At 44.4% G+C, this 17,281-nt stretch overlaps 1 protein-coding gene across 1 annotated transcript in view; it reads right to left on the minus strand.

The window, feature by feature from the left end:
* Nucleotides 1–828: 828 nt before the first annotated feature.
* FAM163B (family with sequence similarity 163 member B) overlaps nt 829–17,281 on the minus strand; it is a 50,961-nt gene continuing 34,508 nt past the window's right edge. The window contains exon 3 of the mRNA XM_034427201.3: nt 829–2,936. Coding sequence (XP_034283092.1) covers nt 2,550–2,936 — 387 coding nt within the window. The 3' untranslated portion in view covers nt 829–2,549. The remainder of the gene's footprint in view (nt 2,937–17,281) is intronic.

Consider the following 17,281-nt stretch of genomic DNA (forward strand, 5'->3'; position numbering starts at 1 on the left):
TATATTTTTTTGAACCCTGGCCTTCGGGGAGGGCTTATTTTCGGGGAAACTTATTATTATTATTATTGATTTATTCATTAAACATGAAACTCAGTCAACTGAACATTCAAAAATGCATCACAAATACCATTGACTGGTGCTAATGGTTGATACAGGTTGCTGCCAGCGTCCTAGGTATCAACCAAGTACCTTCTTTTTTTGTATTATTATTATTAATTATTATTATTATTGTTGTTGTTGTTGCCTTCTTTACTACCCCCTCTTATTGGTATCTTTATGTAGTTTTGCATGCACACTGAAAGCTTGTGTGTGTAATCACACTTGGCCAAATAGAGTATTCAATTCAATTCAAAAGGAAGAGAAGGAAGCCGTCTGGAGGAGATACTACATGAAGGGGCTCCACGCTCAGCAGATGTAGCGTCTCTTTTTTACATTATTTTTTTCCTTTTTATTTTCCATAGTTTTATTAATTTATAATATGTCATACAAGAAGAATACATAGTGGATAGTGGGGGAAAGCAAGGAAAAAAGAAAAAAAGGCATTGACTTGGTGCAGTAAAATAAGGCATTAAGACAACGCAAGTGTGGCATCTCAACGCCACATTCCAAAGAGGGTGGGAGGGCCAGGGTTGGGGGAGAGGCAGAAATTTTAAGAGGAGAAATTGGTGTCCCCATTTCTTAAATTCCCATTTTAAAAGGGCTTCCCCTTTTGTCCCCTCGCATGCTTGTGGGCCATAAAACAGATGGAGCATTCTCCTCCCCACTTTTCTTAAAGGTGTTAAATAATTTTCTTAAATACCGTAAAAAAACACTTCATTTGATAACAAGTCAAGGTAAGGTTTTTTTATTTTATTTTCGGAATCCAGAAGTCCTATACATGTTTATCACAAGTAAAGGTAAATGAAAATTCACGAAATAGTTTGAATTTATTTCAAAGATATATAAAGGGGAAAAATAAATAGCCATACTTATAAGCAACAAACTGTAGCCTTTTTAAGAGTGCCACTGAAACCAATACGAATTTTAAGAATTATACAAAATAGTTTTTTGGAAGCAGCAACTAGTTACAGATCACCGAAGACCAACATGAATGCATTTTATTGGATGCAGCCAAAGCAAGACATGAACATTAATTTCAAATTAAATGGAAAAAGCCCACCTGGATCAGTGACACTATTGACTTGTCTCTGAACTGGCACCCGTTTCTGCTCCTTGTCAGATGGCCCTTTGCCTCTTGGGCTCTCATGCCCTGTGCCCGCTCCAGAGGAGGTTGAATAGGTTGAACTCAAACTGCCCAGCCTGGGGTTCTTCCCATCATCCCCAGCACCTAACTTGTGAGTGCCAGTTTTACAAGCTACCTGAGCACATGGTCAGATCCCACAGGGGAACCATTTTCCTCTGGGCACTGTGGGGCAGTCTCCATCCCACTGCTGCCTCCAGACCCAAAGGCCTGGTGGAGGAGTGGTGTGGACTAGCCTTCTTTATCTCAGGTGGCCTCCGAAGGCAGTCTGTCCTGCTGTCTTTTAAGTCTCATCTCCCTGCTGATGTCCCATCTAGCCAGACCCCCACTTTCCTGGAGGCAGGTTGAGGGAAGCTGCCTTCTCTAACAGGCTGCCAATATCGCTGCACTAAATCTTATTGCCAGGAGCTCCAAGCTGCAGCCTTTCTGTCCCAAAGAAAAGGAATGCCCCTGTGCCCGCAGAAGTGCCTTGTGCCCACCGTCCCTCTGCGTCTGCCTCCTGGACACTCAGAGGGGAAGCTGGGACAGGGGACAAAGAACAAGAGGCCCAGAGCACAGCAGAGTCACCTCTGGTTTGGCTGGCAAAACCACTGATGAGTTTCATTGCAGGTGCGATAGAGGAAGTCCTACAGCAGGCAACACCACTGATCAAACATGGTAAAGTCCTGCCCCCCCCCTGCCAACCAAACATCTTCATGGTCCTTGGCAGCCCTCCACCCTTACTGAGCAACAAAAAACAGGCCAGGACCAAACTAAAGCTGAGATCTAAGCTGGACATAGTGGACAGGGTCCTGGCCACATTCCTGGCATGTTTCTTCTGTCATTCAAAACAGCTCTTTGAAAGCAACCAGGGGAAAGGGAGGGCCTCCCTCGAGGGGGTGGGCAGGTGCAAGGCTTTCATAGAGTAGACTGAATGTATGGCGGGGACACTGCAGGGAAGAGGGGAAAATAGTTGGATTCGCATTAAACAATTTGCAAAAACATCTGGCCCTGGCTCAGTTCCAGCCTCCTTCCCCACCCCCACCCATTGGGGAAAGCAGAGGCCACACTTTGTGCAGGCTGAAGAGTGGCAAACCAGTTTGCATATTCATACAAAAGGATGTCCTGTATCAAAAACCTCACCTACAGGAAGAAAGGAAGAGCTCCTTTGACCGGGGTTAGAAAATGGATTATCTCTACCAAGACAGCCGTGCTCCTGGCCCCATTCATACAAGACGAGAGAGGAAGAGGCTGGGAAGCAGAAGTTACCTTCAGCCTTTAGCCAAGCCTGCGAGCCGAGGGGGGGACGGGGCCTCTTTGGCCAGACCGGTCAGACATCCGTGCTGATGCTGCGGCTGCGGGAGAAGGCTTCGCGCATGGCGGAGAGCCGGTTGGGGTTGAGGGCCTGGAGACCACCGCTCAGGCCGATGGGTAACTCCAGGTCTTCTTGGCTGATGGCCTTGTAGTTGACCAGGTCACCCCCGTTGCGGACTTCCTCTTCGGGCTCCTGCAGGAAGAACGTTGGAGGCTCATACTGGGAGCAGCTCGGGCAGCCAGTCCGGGACTGGGAGGGCTTCTTGTAGGGGGAGCGGTACAAGGAAGGGCCGTTGGTCAGAGCCACGTTACGGTTGCAGTGCAGGGGGGGAATGTGTGAATCCACAGGGAAGTCGGGCTCGTCGCCGTCCTCTTCCGACTCATCCTTCTTGCAACAATAATACTGGAAGAGAGAAACAATTTGCATGGGCCGCCACTCCTTCCCCAGGCCAAGAGGTGCTTCTCTACAACCTTCACAAGAAACCCCTTCCCAGGGAGCTGGTTCAAACACGGTGAAGGCAGCCAGTTTGGATTGGGCTTGCTGCAACAGGCAACTCGGCTACTGGTATTTGCCAACCACGGTTTCTACCGTGTGTGAACTTGGCGTGCTCAACTTGGATAAGCAGACTCTGGCTTGGTTTGTAGGAATCCACAATCATTGTCACTCTCACACAATGTTGACACCATGACAGAGACACTTTAAAGAATCACAGCACATTAGAAAACAGAGAACAAATGATCTGCTCCCAACTAATTAAATATTAAGAGCCTTTTTTGAAAAGAGCAGACTAAACGTGGAATTGCAAGGTTCTAGTAAGAAGAAGAAAAAGGGACAGTATCTTCAAAAATAAAGTGGCTGCAGAAAACTCTGAACTGAAAATGAGAAGCCATCAAGCTAATCAGAAGGAAAGGAAGTTTAGATCTCTGTTAGGACCCCAGCAGGACAGTTAAAATTCAGAGTGCCAAAAGCCCTAGATAGATAGGTTTTTTTCAGCCACCTTCTAAGTCAGCGAAAGAGAAGGTCTCTCTGACTCATCCCAGGGCTGAACACAGGACAGCTTCTCCCTTGCGCAGTGCAGCAGGAGCCAGAGAAACGGGGACTTTAGGCAAGGTGGGGGGGCAATTGCAAAAGGGGACATCTACTCCTTTTTCCTGCTGTTTGATGGAGGATCCTGTGGCACAAATGATCCTCCAACCTCATCAAGAAAAGATGTGCCCGACTTCTGGTTTGGCGTCACGGGGATGCAGTCGGGGAAATAGCGGGGCTCTGAAGAGCCCCACAAAGATCCCAACTGGCAAACCACCACTGACAGGTCTGCGGACCTACCCTGTCCTGAAGGAACAGGGGAGAAAGAGGAAGCAGCCAAGAGGAACAGGCAAGTTCCTCGGAGGCCGGAGGCAACCCTCTAAGTCAGCAGTGGGGGACGGCAGCCATGCTGGCTGCCTCGAGACCACGACAAATCGGGACAAGCAACGCGCAGGAGGAAGGAAGAAAGGACAATGTGCTTCAGAGCCAGGTGAGTGACACCAACCCAGGAGAGAAACAACATATGAATAAGGATATTTACAAATAAGACCCCCAGCCTTACCTAGTGGCTGAAGATCCGAGGGGCTTGAAGATCTTGTAAAATAAGGAAAGGAGTTAAAGACCCTTTAAGAATCTTACTTTAATATTGATTGATTGGAATGAATTGCTTATTAACTAAATAGAGCTGGATATTCGAATTTTCCTGTTAAAACTGAAATGGATTTGACTTTTGGAAAAGAGAAAAGCGATAATTAAGGATTTGCCATCTTTAAAAGCCAGACAAAGAGATTAAACGGACTGCTACATAAATGTTTCAAAATGGCAATTGAAGCTGTGACCAAGTGAAAGTGTTGATTGCGGAAACTTGTTTTTTCCTGAAAAGAACCTATTTGAAAAGAATCCTATTGTGGATTACTTTGAAAAGTAAGGTTTTTTGAACTTTGGAGATTCCTATTCTGTCTTCTAATGGCTTTATAAAGAAAGAGGAAACACAATGACTAATAAACTTTTAACTAATTGGCGCAGCAACAAAAGGTCTGGTGCAGGAACGGAAGTGGAGAAGCTGATGGATTTTACTGGAAACAGATTTTATAATACAATATTTTATTTTATTTTATTTTATTTTATTAAATTTCTATACCGCCCTTCTCCTGAAGGACTCAGGGCGGTGAACAGCCACAAGATAAAACACAGAAGTACAAAAATTTAAAAGATTAAAAACAAATTAAATAATTTGGCTGAATTTAAAATACCCCATAATTTAAAACAGATTAAAATTTGTATTTAAAATTTATATTTAAAAGGGGAGAAGATTTAGGCCAGGCCAGCTTGATGAAATAAAAAAGTTTTAAGCGCGCGACGGAAGGTGAGCAGATCCGGGATCCTCCGTATCTCCGGGGGGAGCTCGTTCCAGATCATAGGTGCCCCCACAGAGAAGGCTCTCCCCCTAGGGGCCGCCAGTCGACATTGTTTGGCCGATGGCACCCTGGGGAGCCCCTCTCTATGGGAGCGTACTGGCCGGTGGGAGGCTATTGGTGGTAGCAGGCGGTCCCGTAGATAACCAGGTCCTAAGCCATGGAGCGTTTTAAAAGTGATAACCAGAACCTTGAAGCGCACTCGGAAGACCACCGGAAGCCAGTGCAGCTCGCGCAGGAGAGGTGTTACATGGGAGCTCCATGTTGCTCCCATAACCATCCGCGCGGCCGCACTCTGCGCCAGTTGGAGCCTCCAAGTGCACCTCAAGGGGAGCCCCATGTAGAGAGTGTTACAATAGTCCAGACGAGAGGTGACGAAGGCATGAGTGACTGTGTCCCGATCTAGAAAGGGACGCAACTGGCAGATCAGGCGGACCTGATGAAAAATCCTCCCGGTCACGGCCGTCAAGTGCTCTTCTAAAGACAGCCGTGAATCCAGGAGGACGCCCAAGTTGCGAGCCCTTTCCGTGGGGGCCAATGATTCGCCCCCAATAGTCAGCGATGGCACCAGCTGAGTATATCGGGACGTCGGAAACCACAGCCACTCAGTCTTGGATGGGTTGAGCCTGAACCTGTTCCTCCCCATCCAGATCCGTACGGCCTCCAGGCACTGGGACATCACTTCAAGGGCATCGTTGGGGTGGTTCGAGGTGGAGATGTACAGCTGGGTGTCGTCAGCGTACTGATGGTACGGAGAGTTCTAAGTGTGGAAGTATTGACTTTGAATTGAAATGCTTATGGACAGATAAGGAAATGAAGAAGCAAAATAGATAAATCAGATAGCAATGTTTGAATGTTTAATTGTTTAAATGGTTCAAAGTTTAAGTGAGCTTTAAATAAAAACAAGAAGTGCTTATGGTAAAATAAAGATAGAAAATAAAAAATAAAAAATAATTAAAATAGAAGTGGGAAGTTAAGGTGACTAAAAGTGATATTTTCATAAAAGCATAATTTGATGTAACATGTTTTAGTTTTAATTTGATAACAAAGTGGTGGATGATAATCATGATTAGTTGTTAATGATTACACAGAGGGAAGTCATAATTGAGATTGAATTTGAAATGATTAATATCAAGGAATAGATGGGGATACACCCTAGAAGAATATAGTTGGAAACAGTGGATCAACAGAAAACATATTGAAAAAGAAATTTTTAAAATAAATTAGCAGAATAGTAGTTGGAGTTAAGGAGGAGAATAAACTGAAAATTCAGCCAAAATAATGTAATGCTGGAAATCAGCCAAATAATAGGTGGGAGTTATGGAGGAGAATGCTGTTAATCAGCAATCCAAAACAGAGCATGCTGGAAATCAGCCAAATAAATAGTTGGAGTTATGGAGGAGAATATGCTGAAAACTCAGCTAAAATAAGTACTGCTGGAAATCAGCCAAATAATAGGTGGAGCTATGGAGGAGAATACTGGAAATCAGCCAAAATAAAGCATGCTGGAAATTAGCCAAAATAAGAGAAAATGCTGGAAATCAGCCAAATAATAGTTGGAGTTATGGAGGAGAATATGCTGAAAACTCAGCCAAAATATGTTATGCTGGAAATCAGCCAAACAATAGGGGGAGTGATGGAGGAAAATGAGGAGAATACATTGAAGAATAATTATTAATAAGGGGTGAAAAAGAAAATGTTGGGCGATAATTAAAATGAAATGGAAAATTTTGAGATGTCTGTGTAAAAGTTTAAGATCAAAATAAGATGAATTGGGTCTAGAAAGCGAGAAAAATAGAAAGAAATTTTGATTAATAGATTGAAATAAAAATTGAGTTGGAAATTAAGATTCGTGGTGATAAAATTGTGAGGTATATATATAGATTAATAGATTAGGCTGTTTTTGTGTTTAATGTTGATGTTAAAAGGAGCAATGGAAAAAAAATTAGAGCGGTATTGAATTTTGATTTATAATTGAATTTATAATTGAATATAAAAATGAGTTTTACTTTAGTAGATTTAGTAGTAGTAGATTAAGATATATGATGAGATAATAGAAAGATTTAAATTAAGATGCTGGAATTTAGGTTAAAATTATTTGTTTTTATTTGTTAAACTAGTATACCCATTTGTGACCGGACCAAGACTTCGTTCTTGAGAAAATTTTTCTTTTTTATGTTTATGTTGGAAAAAATAAAAAAAAATTACAAAAAAGAAAAGAAAAGAAAAGAAAAGAAAAAAAGAAAAGAAAAGAAAAGAAAAGAAAAGAAAAGAAAAGAAAAGACAGGCCCAAGTTCTGCTTCAAAGAGCCTGTTTCCTCACTCCTCCAAGGCAGGTCCTTCCACATGTAGATTAAATTAAGAGAGTTGGAAGGGACCTTGTAGGTCATCTAGCCCAACCCCCCTGCCCAAGCAGGAGACCCTACACCATTTCTGACAGATGGCAGTCCAGTCTCTTCTTGAAAGCCCCTTGTGAGGAAGCTCCCAGAACTTTTATATAACAGTATAATTTCAAATTATGCCAGGGCCAGGAATCAACACCACTCTCTCTTTATACTAAGCCGTGCAGTGTGACGCTTTCTAAATCTGAGGGAGATGGTTGGTTCAAAAATGTAAAAAATAAATCAAATAAATAACTGCTCACCAATTGCCTGCTTAATAACACACCCCAGAAGAGTGCTCAGGGTCTGGTCTGCAGTGGCCCCCTCCTCTTTTCCCAGGCCTGGCAGCCTCCTTAAGATTCTCTCAAGGCCAAGGCCCTAAAGGTCCTCTCTCGGCTACAACTCTTGCCTGCAGCCTCCATGCCACCTTCTTCCTCAGCCAGGCCTTCCTTTCACACGCACTGTAGACCACTTTCAACTTCCATCCCACCAGGTTTCAATCATGCCCATTAGGTGCCCATTCCTGTACGGAGGCTTCTCCCTTTGGGGTCCTTGTCGGCTCTTGGAGGCATTTCAGATCCAGATCAGAGCAACGTGAGGCCCCACACTGTGCAGCCAGTAGAGACAGAGCTTTTTATTTATCTCTATCTGTCTCCCTCCCTCGCTCTCTCCCCTTTGGTTTTCCAGCTGGAATCTGTTGGCCATCTCAGGGCAGTTGAGAGCATTGGAGAGGAGCACATAAAGGGGAGCCAGGGGTGGATTCCACTTACCTTTACTACTGGTTCGCAACAGCAACGCGCGCTGAACAACCTCCAGACTGAGACTGTGTCCAAAGCCCCTTCCCAGTTCTTGGGAAGTCCAGCCAGGTCTGGCCGGGAGCCCCTCCTTTCATCAATGAGGGACATGATTATCCCTTATGCCATTGGCACACCAGCCCTGCCAATGGCAGGGGATCATAGGACCACAGAATCATGGGACTGGAAGGGACCTTGGAGGTCTTCTAGTCCAGCCCCCTGCTCAAGCAGGAAACCATATACCTGTGATGGTGAACCTATAGCACACGTGCCAGAAGTGTCACACAGCACCCTCTCTGTGGGCATGTGAGCTGCCGCCCCAGTTCAGCTCTGCCACGCATGCCACCGTACCTCCCAGCAGCCAGCTGGTCTTTGGGTCTCTGCTGCACACGCACGGCAGGGCAAAGCACATGCAGGGGGCCCGTGAAGGCGGGGCGCATGTGCAGGGCCCGTGTGCACATTGTATTTTGGGGTTCGGGCATGCACGTGCATCTTCCATGATGAAGCACCCAAAACTTCTGGAGGCAAGCCCTTAATTGTTTTGTCATGAAATTTCTCCTTAGTTCTAGGTTGCTTCTCTCCTTGATTGGTTTCCAGCCATTGCTTCATGTATTGCCTTCTTGTGCTTTGGAGAATAGGTTGACCTCATCTTCTTTGTGGCAGCCCCTCAAATATTGGAACACTGCTATCCAAGATCTCCTTTTCACTAGACTAGATGCACCCAATTCCTGCAACCATTCTTCATGTGTTTTAGCCTCCAGCCCCCTAATCATATTTGTTGCTGTTCTTTGTTTTCTTTCCAGAGTCTCTATATCTTTTTTGTGCTGACCAAAACTGGATGCAGAATTCCAAGTGTGGTCTTACCAAGGCCTTACAAAGCAGTACTAACACTTCATGTGACCTTGATTCTATAGGCTTTTTTGGCAGCTGCAGCACACTGCTGGCTCATATTTAAATGATTGTCCACTAGGACTCCAAGATCTCTCTCACAGTTACTATTATTGAGCCAGGTTTCATGTACATTTGGTTTTTCTTGCCTAAGCGTAAAACCTTACTTTTCTCTACATTCTCTCTTTATTAGATAGGGTCCAAAGTTCAAGTCTCTTGAGATCCTTCTGTATCTTGAGCCTATCTCCTGGGGTGTTGGCGATTCCTGCCAACTTGGTGTTGTCTTCACATTTTATGCATTCTCCTTCTAAATCTTTGATGAAGTATTGAAGAGTACTGGGCCTAAAACAGAGCCTTGGGGTACCCCATTGCTTACTTCCCTCCATGAAGATGTAGTTCCATTAAGGTTGTACACAGTGAAATGCAGTTTGTCAACCAGTTACAAATACAATAATGGTGATGATGCTGTCTATCCCACATTTTTCTAGTTTACCAAGAAGTAGTGCTGTGGCCTACTTGGTCAAATGCCTTATTGAAGTCCAAGTATACTATGTCTACTATACACTTTGTCAAAAAATGAAATAAGATTTGCTTGGCATCGTTTTTGACAAACCCATGTTGGCTTCTGGTTATAACCTTGCTTGCCTCTAGGTGTTTGCAGATCTAGGTTTTTAAAAAAAAATATTTTCCAAGATCTTCCCAGATATTAATGTCAGGCTGATTGATCTGTAGTTTCTTGGATCTGCTGTTTTCCCTTTTTTGAAGATGGAAACCACATCAGCTCTTTTCCAGTGCTCTGGTAGTTCCCTGGTGTTCCAGAATCTTTGGGAAGATATGGTTCAATGGTTCTAAGATCACATCTGCCAGCTCTGGGATGTAATCCCTAAGGACCTAGTTATTTGAACTCATCTAGAGTAGAGTTCTCTTATTATTTTCTCTTGCCTATTTTAACTTATATTCCCAGTCTGCCCTTTTGTCCTTATTGCATCCTGGACAAATAGTTGTCCAATCTTTCCTTGAAAGCCTCCAGCAAGGCAGCACCCACAACTCCAGGAGACAAGCTGTTCCACTGATTAATTTTTACTCACTGATAGGAAAATTTTCCTTGTTGCTTCTTGTCCTGCCCTCTGGTGTTTTGGGCAATAAATCGACTCCCTCTTTCCTGCAACTGTCCCTCTGTGTTGGAAGTCTGTTATCATGTCGCCTCTAGTCCTTTTCTTTGTTAGACTAGGCAAACCTCATCATTCATTTTAGCCTTTATCATCTTGGCTACTCTTCTCTGCACCCTTTCTAGAGTCTCAACATATTTTTTCTATCATGATGACCAAAACTGGATGTAGTATTCCAGGTTTGGCCTGACCGGTACAGCATAAAGCAGTACTAACACTTCACATGATCTTGATACTATCCCTCTATTAATGAAGTTTAGGATTGGGTTGGCTTTTTGGGCAGCTGCAACACACTGCTGGTGTTGTGGCCTGTCGGCCACTGGCCCCTCCAGCAGCCCAATCAGATGAAGAGGCAGCATGGGAGTCAGGGCCAGCATCAAGGCAACCTGAGAGCTCCAAGGGGGAAGTGGAAATGAAGCTGTCAGAGAGACAGAGGCGGAGCCTGGGACATCCGTCAGCCCTCAGATGGAGAGTCAATAGCCCCCAGGTCTGGAGGATGAGGAAGAGGAGGAACAGCTGGGTCCAGTGCCTGACACGCGGATGCACAGAAGGCAGAGGAGAGGAAAGTAGTGGAAATCTATGGGCCGATCCTTGGGAAGGAAGAGCCACCGCTGCTAGGGAAGCCCCACCCTAGCTCTGGGGATAAAAGGCAGGGGGTAGAGATGAATAGGTGTGGCAGACAACTATTCATCTCCCTGCCGGACAGACTTGTTAGCCTGCTATGAGAGAGAGAGAGAGAGAGAGAGAGAGAGAGAGAGAGAGAGAGACAGAGACAGAGACAGAGAGAGAGAGAGACGTTTTGCCATGCCTGCTGGTGCTCCTAATAAAGGAATCATTGATTTAACTACAGAGGGTTTGTCGTGTTTGGAAGCTGGGTCAGTACAGCTGGCTTATATTTAAATGATTGTCCACTAGACTCCTAGATCTCCCTCTCAGTTACTACTGTTGAGTCTGGTACTGCCTATTCTGTGCCCTGCATTTGATTTTCACTGCCTAAGTGAGGACCTTATTTCTCTCACCACTCAATTGCATTTGTTGGAGAGGACCCAGTGTTCAAGTCAAGGTATTCATTTCTAGCATCTTCCCTTCCCTTCCCTTTCTCCTCTTCCTGGGCCTTCTCCTCTGCAGCCAGCAGTGGAGGGAAGATCCCCCTGCAGTCTTTTCAAGTGTCCTGAGGCCTTTTATTACCCTGGGAATCAGGAGGAGGCACAATGGCAGCTGGGGGTCATAGCTGTGGGAGCAGCTTTTCTTGCCAAAAATATCAGCCAATGGCAATGAAACAGGTCTCTTGGGAAACAGACTCCCTTCGGCCGGAAGGTTGATGTAGTAGTGAATTCTTACATTAGATCCCATCAGATTCTAGGATCAAGTTAAAATCAATCAAAGCTGCAATCTTAGAATTCTTAATTAGGAGACAGTTGAAGGCTGCATTTATGCAACGTGCTAAAGCAGAGTTAGTTTAAATGTTGTTAGGAGCCATTATTTGAAGCACAAAGATTTTATGTTTTGCAAAAACCACAAAATAGGCTAATTCAGTCAGTCTACCATGAGTTTTTAGGAATTTTTTATGGGATTATGCTGTCAATTAACCACATTCTTCCATTATTTACTGTTACTCAGCCAGCTTTCCATCTAATTGTTTTTAGTAATTAAACAAGCAAGTTTTTTTACATTTTTTTTCAACTGAACATCATCTTGTTATGAGCCATGGTGGCACATTGGTTAGAGTGCAGTACTGCAGGCTACTTCTGCTGACTGCCAGTTTGACAGTTCGAGTCTCACCAGACTCAACCTTCCATCCTTCCGAGGTGGGTAAAATGAGGACCCAGATTGTTGGGGAAAATATGCCGATTCTGTAAACCGCTTAGAGGGCTGTAAATATAAGTCTAAGTGCTACTGCTATTGCTATTGTGGCCCTCGTTTCAACCCAACAGGTCAGCCTCTCAATGAGGCTCAGGTCTCCCGTAAAAGCCCCAAAGCTTTTGTTGACAGGAACGGGGCTCCCTGGCTCTCTGGCACAGTTGCCTTGGGCTCCCCCAGAGTCTTGGGTGAGCACCGTCTGCCCGGCTGGCTTCTGCTCCAGCCTCTTCTTCCCTATGAGCTCCGGCTGGCCTGGGTCAATGAGCTGGTGGCCCACAGTGGAAAACAGGCCCCCTGAGGTCATCCAACCACTGCAGCCCAGATTGGAGAGCCAAGTAGTCCTTAACTTACAACAGAGACCATTCAAAGATACAATGGCACTAAAAAAAATGTAACTGATGACCGCTTTTCACACTTACGACTGTTGCAGCATCCCCCGGGTCACATGATCAAAATTCAGGCACTAGGCAAATGACTCAAATTTATGACGGTTGCCATGTCCTGGGGTCATGTGATCCCCTTTTGTGACCTTCTGATGAGCAAAGTGAGCAGCCAGGTTCATTTAACAGTTGTGTGGCAAGAAAGGTAATAAAATGGGGCAAAACTCACTTAAAAACCATCTCATTTAGCAACAGAAATGTTGGGCTCAATCAACTACCTGTACATCTTGAGAGGGGCTACATACTGGGACCCTCTTTGAATGCAGGTGATGTTGCTGGTGTTCCCCTCCCCTCCACAAACCGGCTGGTGGGTTTCCTAACCCTGAGAATCTCAACCTGCTTAGTTTATCTGTACATGAATAAATGCAAACGTCACACAAATGCATCAGCTCCTGCCCTGTGGATACACCTAGGCTGTAATTTAGCGGTCCCAGAATGTTCCAGGTATTTTACTGTCGTTTGATATAGCCTTGGCCAATTTTCTAGCTTTTGAGGATAGGAAATGAATGAGCAAATGAGGAATATAAAAAACAAACCCCAAGAATCCTCCCTGGGAATGTTCCAACTTGGAACATTTGCTTTTTTGTGTTTTGCCTTTCCTGTTGGGCACCCAGTTCTTCTGCCCTCAGATATTTCGACTTCCCTGCAGTTGATCCATTGCTCCCCCCCCAAAAAACCTTGGTAAACGTCTGCATTATGCACAGCACAATGGGTTTCCTTTAGTGCTAAACATTTGCTTTCTGTTTTTTTCCTTAATGTTTTCAAATCTTTTGTCTCCTGCAGCTTCATTCATGATTTTCCCGCTTTGGAATTTGCCCATGCTCAGAGACTACTTCATGGAAGGTTGTGAGACTGACATAGAATAAAAGGGTTGGAAGGGACCTTGAAGGTCTTCGCCCAATCCCTGCTCAATCTGGAGACCCTATAACATTCTGGGCCATAAAACAACAAATGCCATGGCCCAAGGAAGTGAAGATCAGCTTATATGGCTTGATCTGGCTCCAATCCCAGATTTAAATGCATTCATTTAAATCATTCATTTAATAGCTGTTTAATTCATTCTTTGCATCAGTCTTCACGCAAAAAGAAATTATAGCCCAATGTACCAAAAAACAAAACAAAACCCTGTAAAAGACTAACTAGAAATAAAAATTAAAATAAGCAAGAAAATGGTAAGAGAACACCTATCTGACATCAACAAATATAAATCACTGGGACCTGAAGATTACATCCCAGAGTTCTGAAGGAGCTGACAGATGTTATCTCAGAACTAGTGTACCATATCTTTCAAAAATCCTGGAGCACCAGGGAAGTACCTGAGGATTGAAAAAGGGCTGATGTGGTTCCCATCTTCAAGAAAGGGAAAAAAGCAGACCCAGGAAACTACAGACGAATCAGCCTAACATCAATACATGGGAAGATCCTGGAAAAGATCTAAAAAAACATATCTGTGAACAATTAGAAGGAAATAAAGTTATAAACAGTACCCAGCATGTGTTTGTTAAAACAGATCATGCCAAACCAATCTTATTTCATTCTTCAACATAGTGACTAAATTTGCAGACCAGCGAAATACTATGGACATAATATACTTAGACTTCAGCAAGATATTTGATAAAGTAGACCACAATCTACTTCTTGGTAAGATAGAAAAAAGTGGGATAGATAGCATCACCATCAGATGGATTTGTAACTGGCTGACAACCATACTCAACAAGTAGTCCTTAATGGTACTACATCTACATCTACATGGAGAGAAATAAACAGTGGGGTAGCACAAGGTTCCGCCTTAGGCCCAGTACTCTTCAATGACTTAGATGAGGGAATAGAAAGTGAACTCATCACATTTGCAGTTGATACTAAACTAGCAGGAATAGCTAACACCCCAGAAGAGAAGTCAGGATCTAAATAGATCTTGACAAACTTGAACAATGGGCCCTATCCAACAAAATGAATTTTAATGTGGAGAAAAGCGAAGTATTACATTTAGGCAAGAAAAACTAAAGGTATAAGCGAGACCTGGCTCAAAAACAGTAACTGTGAGAGGGACTTTGGAGTCTTAGTCAATGATCACTTGAATATGACCCAGCTGTGTGCAGCAGCAGTCAAAAAAGCTAATACAATCCTGGGTTGTAGAAATCTTGATAGAATCAAGATCACGTGAAGTATTAGTACCGCTTTATAAAACCCTAGTAAGGCCACACCTGGAATACAGCAACCAATTTTGGTCACCATACTACAAAAAAGATGTTGAGACTTTGGAAAAAGTTCAGAGAAGAGCAACTAAGATGTTCAAAGGCCTGGAGACTAAACCATATGAAGAACAACTGCAGGCCAGTCTAGAGAAAAGAAGAATTGGACTGACATGAAAGCAGTCTTCCAGTATTTGAGAGGGTGCCACAAAGAAGAGGAAATCAACTTGTTCTCCAAAGCACCAGAAGGCAGGACAAGAAACCATGGATGGAAGCTCATCAAACAGAGAAGCAATCTGGAATTAGGAGAAACTTCCTAACAGTGAGGCCAATTAACCAATGGAACAGCTTGCCTTCAGAAATCGTAGGCACTCCACACTGGAGGTTTTTAAGAAGAGCCTGGACAGCCACTTGTCTGAAATGGTATAGGTTCTCCTGCTTGAGCAAGGGGCTGGACTAAAAAAACTCCTAGGCCCCTTCCAGCTCCTATTCTATTCTATTCTATTCTATTCTGTTCTGTTCTGTTCTGTTCTGTTCTCTTCTCTTCTCTTCTCTTCTCTTCTCTTCTCTTCTCTTCTCTTCTCTTCTCTTCTATTCCTTTTATCCCTATTCCTATTCCCTGCTCTATATTCTATATTCTATTCTATTCATGTCCTTGGTGCCATCCAAGACTCCCAGTGAAACACCTGGAAGGAGGCTCTCCGGCTTCTACACAGCTGTGGGTAACATGTCCTATTTGGGAACCATGGCTGACCCCAACTTCCCAGGATCCACGGCATTCTTAAATTGAACTCTGGAAGATCAAATCTCCTGAAGCGTCTGCTCAGGCATAGCTTGAGCAGCATCTCTCTGGGGTGGAGTGATCGTCCCCTGACTGCTGGAGGCTCCCACTCACCATGGGGCAGATCTTGCTGGTTTGGGCATCAACATGATTTCCACACACTGAGCTCATTGTTCTGATTGCTGGCTTCTAAGTGATCATTGCTGGAGGATGTTCCTTGCACATAATGAGTTTGAGGCTGTGTGTCTTGCCTCAGGCAGTCAGGGCGAAAAAAAAGCACCATGGAAGAGAAGGCCCAAGGGGCATCAGATACTGAGCAGCCAAGGGAGCGCTGCAGGACATGCAGAGGCCTCTCCCAGACTTAAAACATCTGATTCATTCCAGAGAAGGAGGATACTCTGTGGGAGGAGAACACGGCAAGGCTGCCATAGACATGGAGCTCCCCACTTCCATTTCCTCCCCCTCCCCCGGGTGTTTGACAGAACAGCCGCCTCCCCAGAGCGACTTGGCCTTTCTGTTCAGGTGAATTCTCCTCTCCTCGTCTGGGAGCCAAATATTCTCCACCAACACTTAGTTCTTGCTGCCCTCAGATTCAGATTAACAGAATTGGAAGGAACCTGGGAGGTCATCTAGTCCAGCCCCCTGCCCAAGCAGGAGACCCTACACCATTTCTGACAGAGGGCATCCAGTCTCTTCTTGAAAGCTTCCAGTGATGAAGCTCCCACAACTTCTGAAGGCAACTTCTGTTCCATGGGTTGATTGTTCTCAGGGTCAGGGAATTTCTCCTTATTTCCAGGTTGAATAGCTCCTTCTTCAGTTTCCATCCATTATTCCTTGTCTGGCCTTCCGGTGTCTTGGAAAATAGCTTGACCCCCTTCCTCCTCTCTGTGGCAGCCCCTGAAATATTGGAAGATGCTATCCTGTCTCCCCTGGTCCTTCTCTTCACTAGACTAGCCAGGCCCGGTTCCTGAAACCGTTCATCGTATGTTTTAGCCTCCAGTCCCCTAATCATCCTGGTTGCTCTTCTCTGCACTCTAGAAAGAGTGCTGACTTTAGAGTCTCAACCTCTTTTTTATAGTGTGATGACCAAACTGGATGCAGTACTCTAGGTATGGTCTTACTAAGACTTTATAGAGTGATAGTAGTACCTCCCTTGATCTTGATTGTATCCCTCTGTTAATGCAGTTTAGGATTGTGTTGGCTTTTTTGGCTGCCGCTGCACACAGTTGGCTCATATTTCATTGGTTGTCCACTAAGACTCCAAGATCCCTCTTAGTTCCTGCTATTAAGCCTGGTTTCACCCAATCTATATGGGTACTTTTGGTTTTTCTTGGCTTAAGTGTAAGACTTTACTTTTCTCTACATTGAATTTCATTTTGTTAGATAGGGCCCAGTGGGGAAGTCTGTCATGATCCATCTGGATCTTGAGCCTATCATCCCTCAAAGGGAGAGGTCCTGATGGCATCTTCAGAGCCAGATTTTCTTCCTCCTCTCCCCTCCCTTCTTGACTGAACTGGCCAAAACTATTTACATTATTGAGCAGGGTGCCAAATGCCCTTTTTGCCCAACACAAAGACTGTTTTTTATAGTAATACAGGATGATCTATTCAATGTCCTTCTCCGAGATTTGCTATTAATTGTTGACCGCATTCTGTGGTCTTCCCAGGGATCGCATTGGGCCTTCTGCTCTCTTGGCTAAGGTGAGACTCACTCAAATAGAATTGGCTTGGGAAGCATCTATTTTTGATCTCTTACCTAAGCCTAGTCATCCAGATTTCTCAGCAGGCACAAGCCGCACCTTT

Source organism: Pantherophis guttatus, chromosome 16, assembly GCF_059756535.1.
Source record: "Pantherophis guttatus breed Tessera chromosome 16, ASM5975653v1, whole genome shotgun sequence".
Classification (NCBI taxonomy): Eukaryota; Metazoa; Chordata; class Lepidosauria; order Squamata; family Colubridae; genus Pantherophis; species Pantherophis guttatus.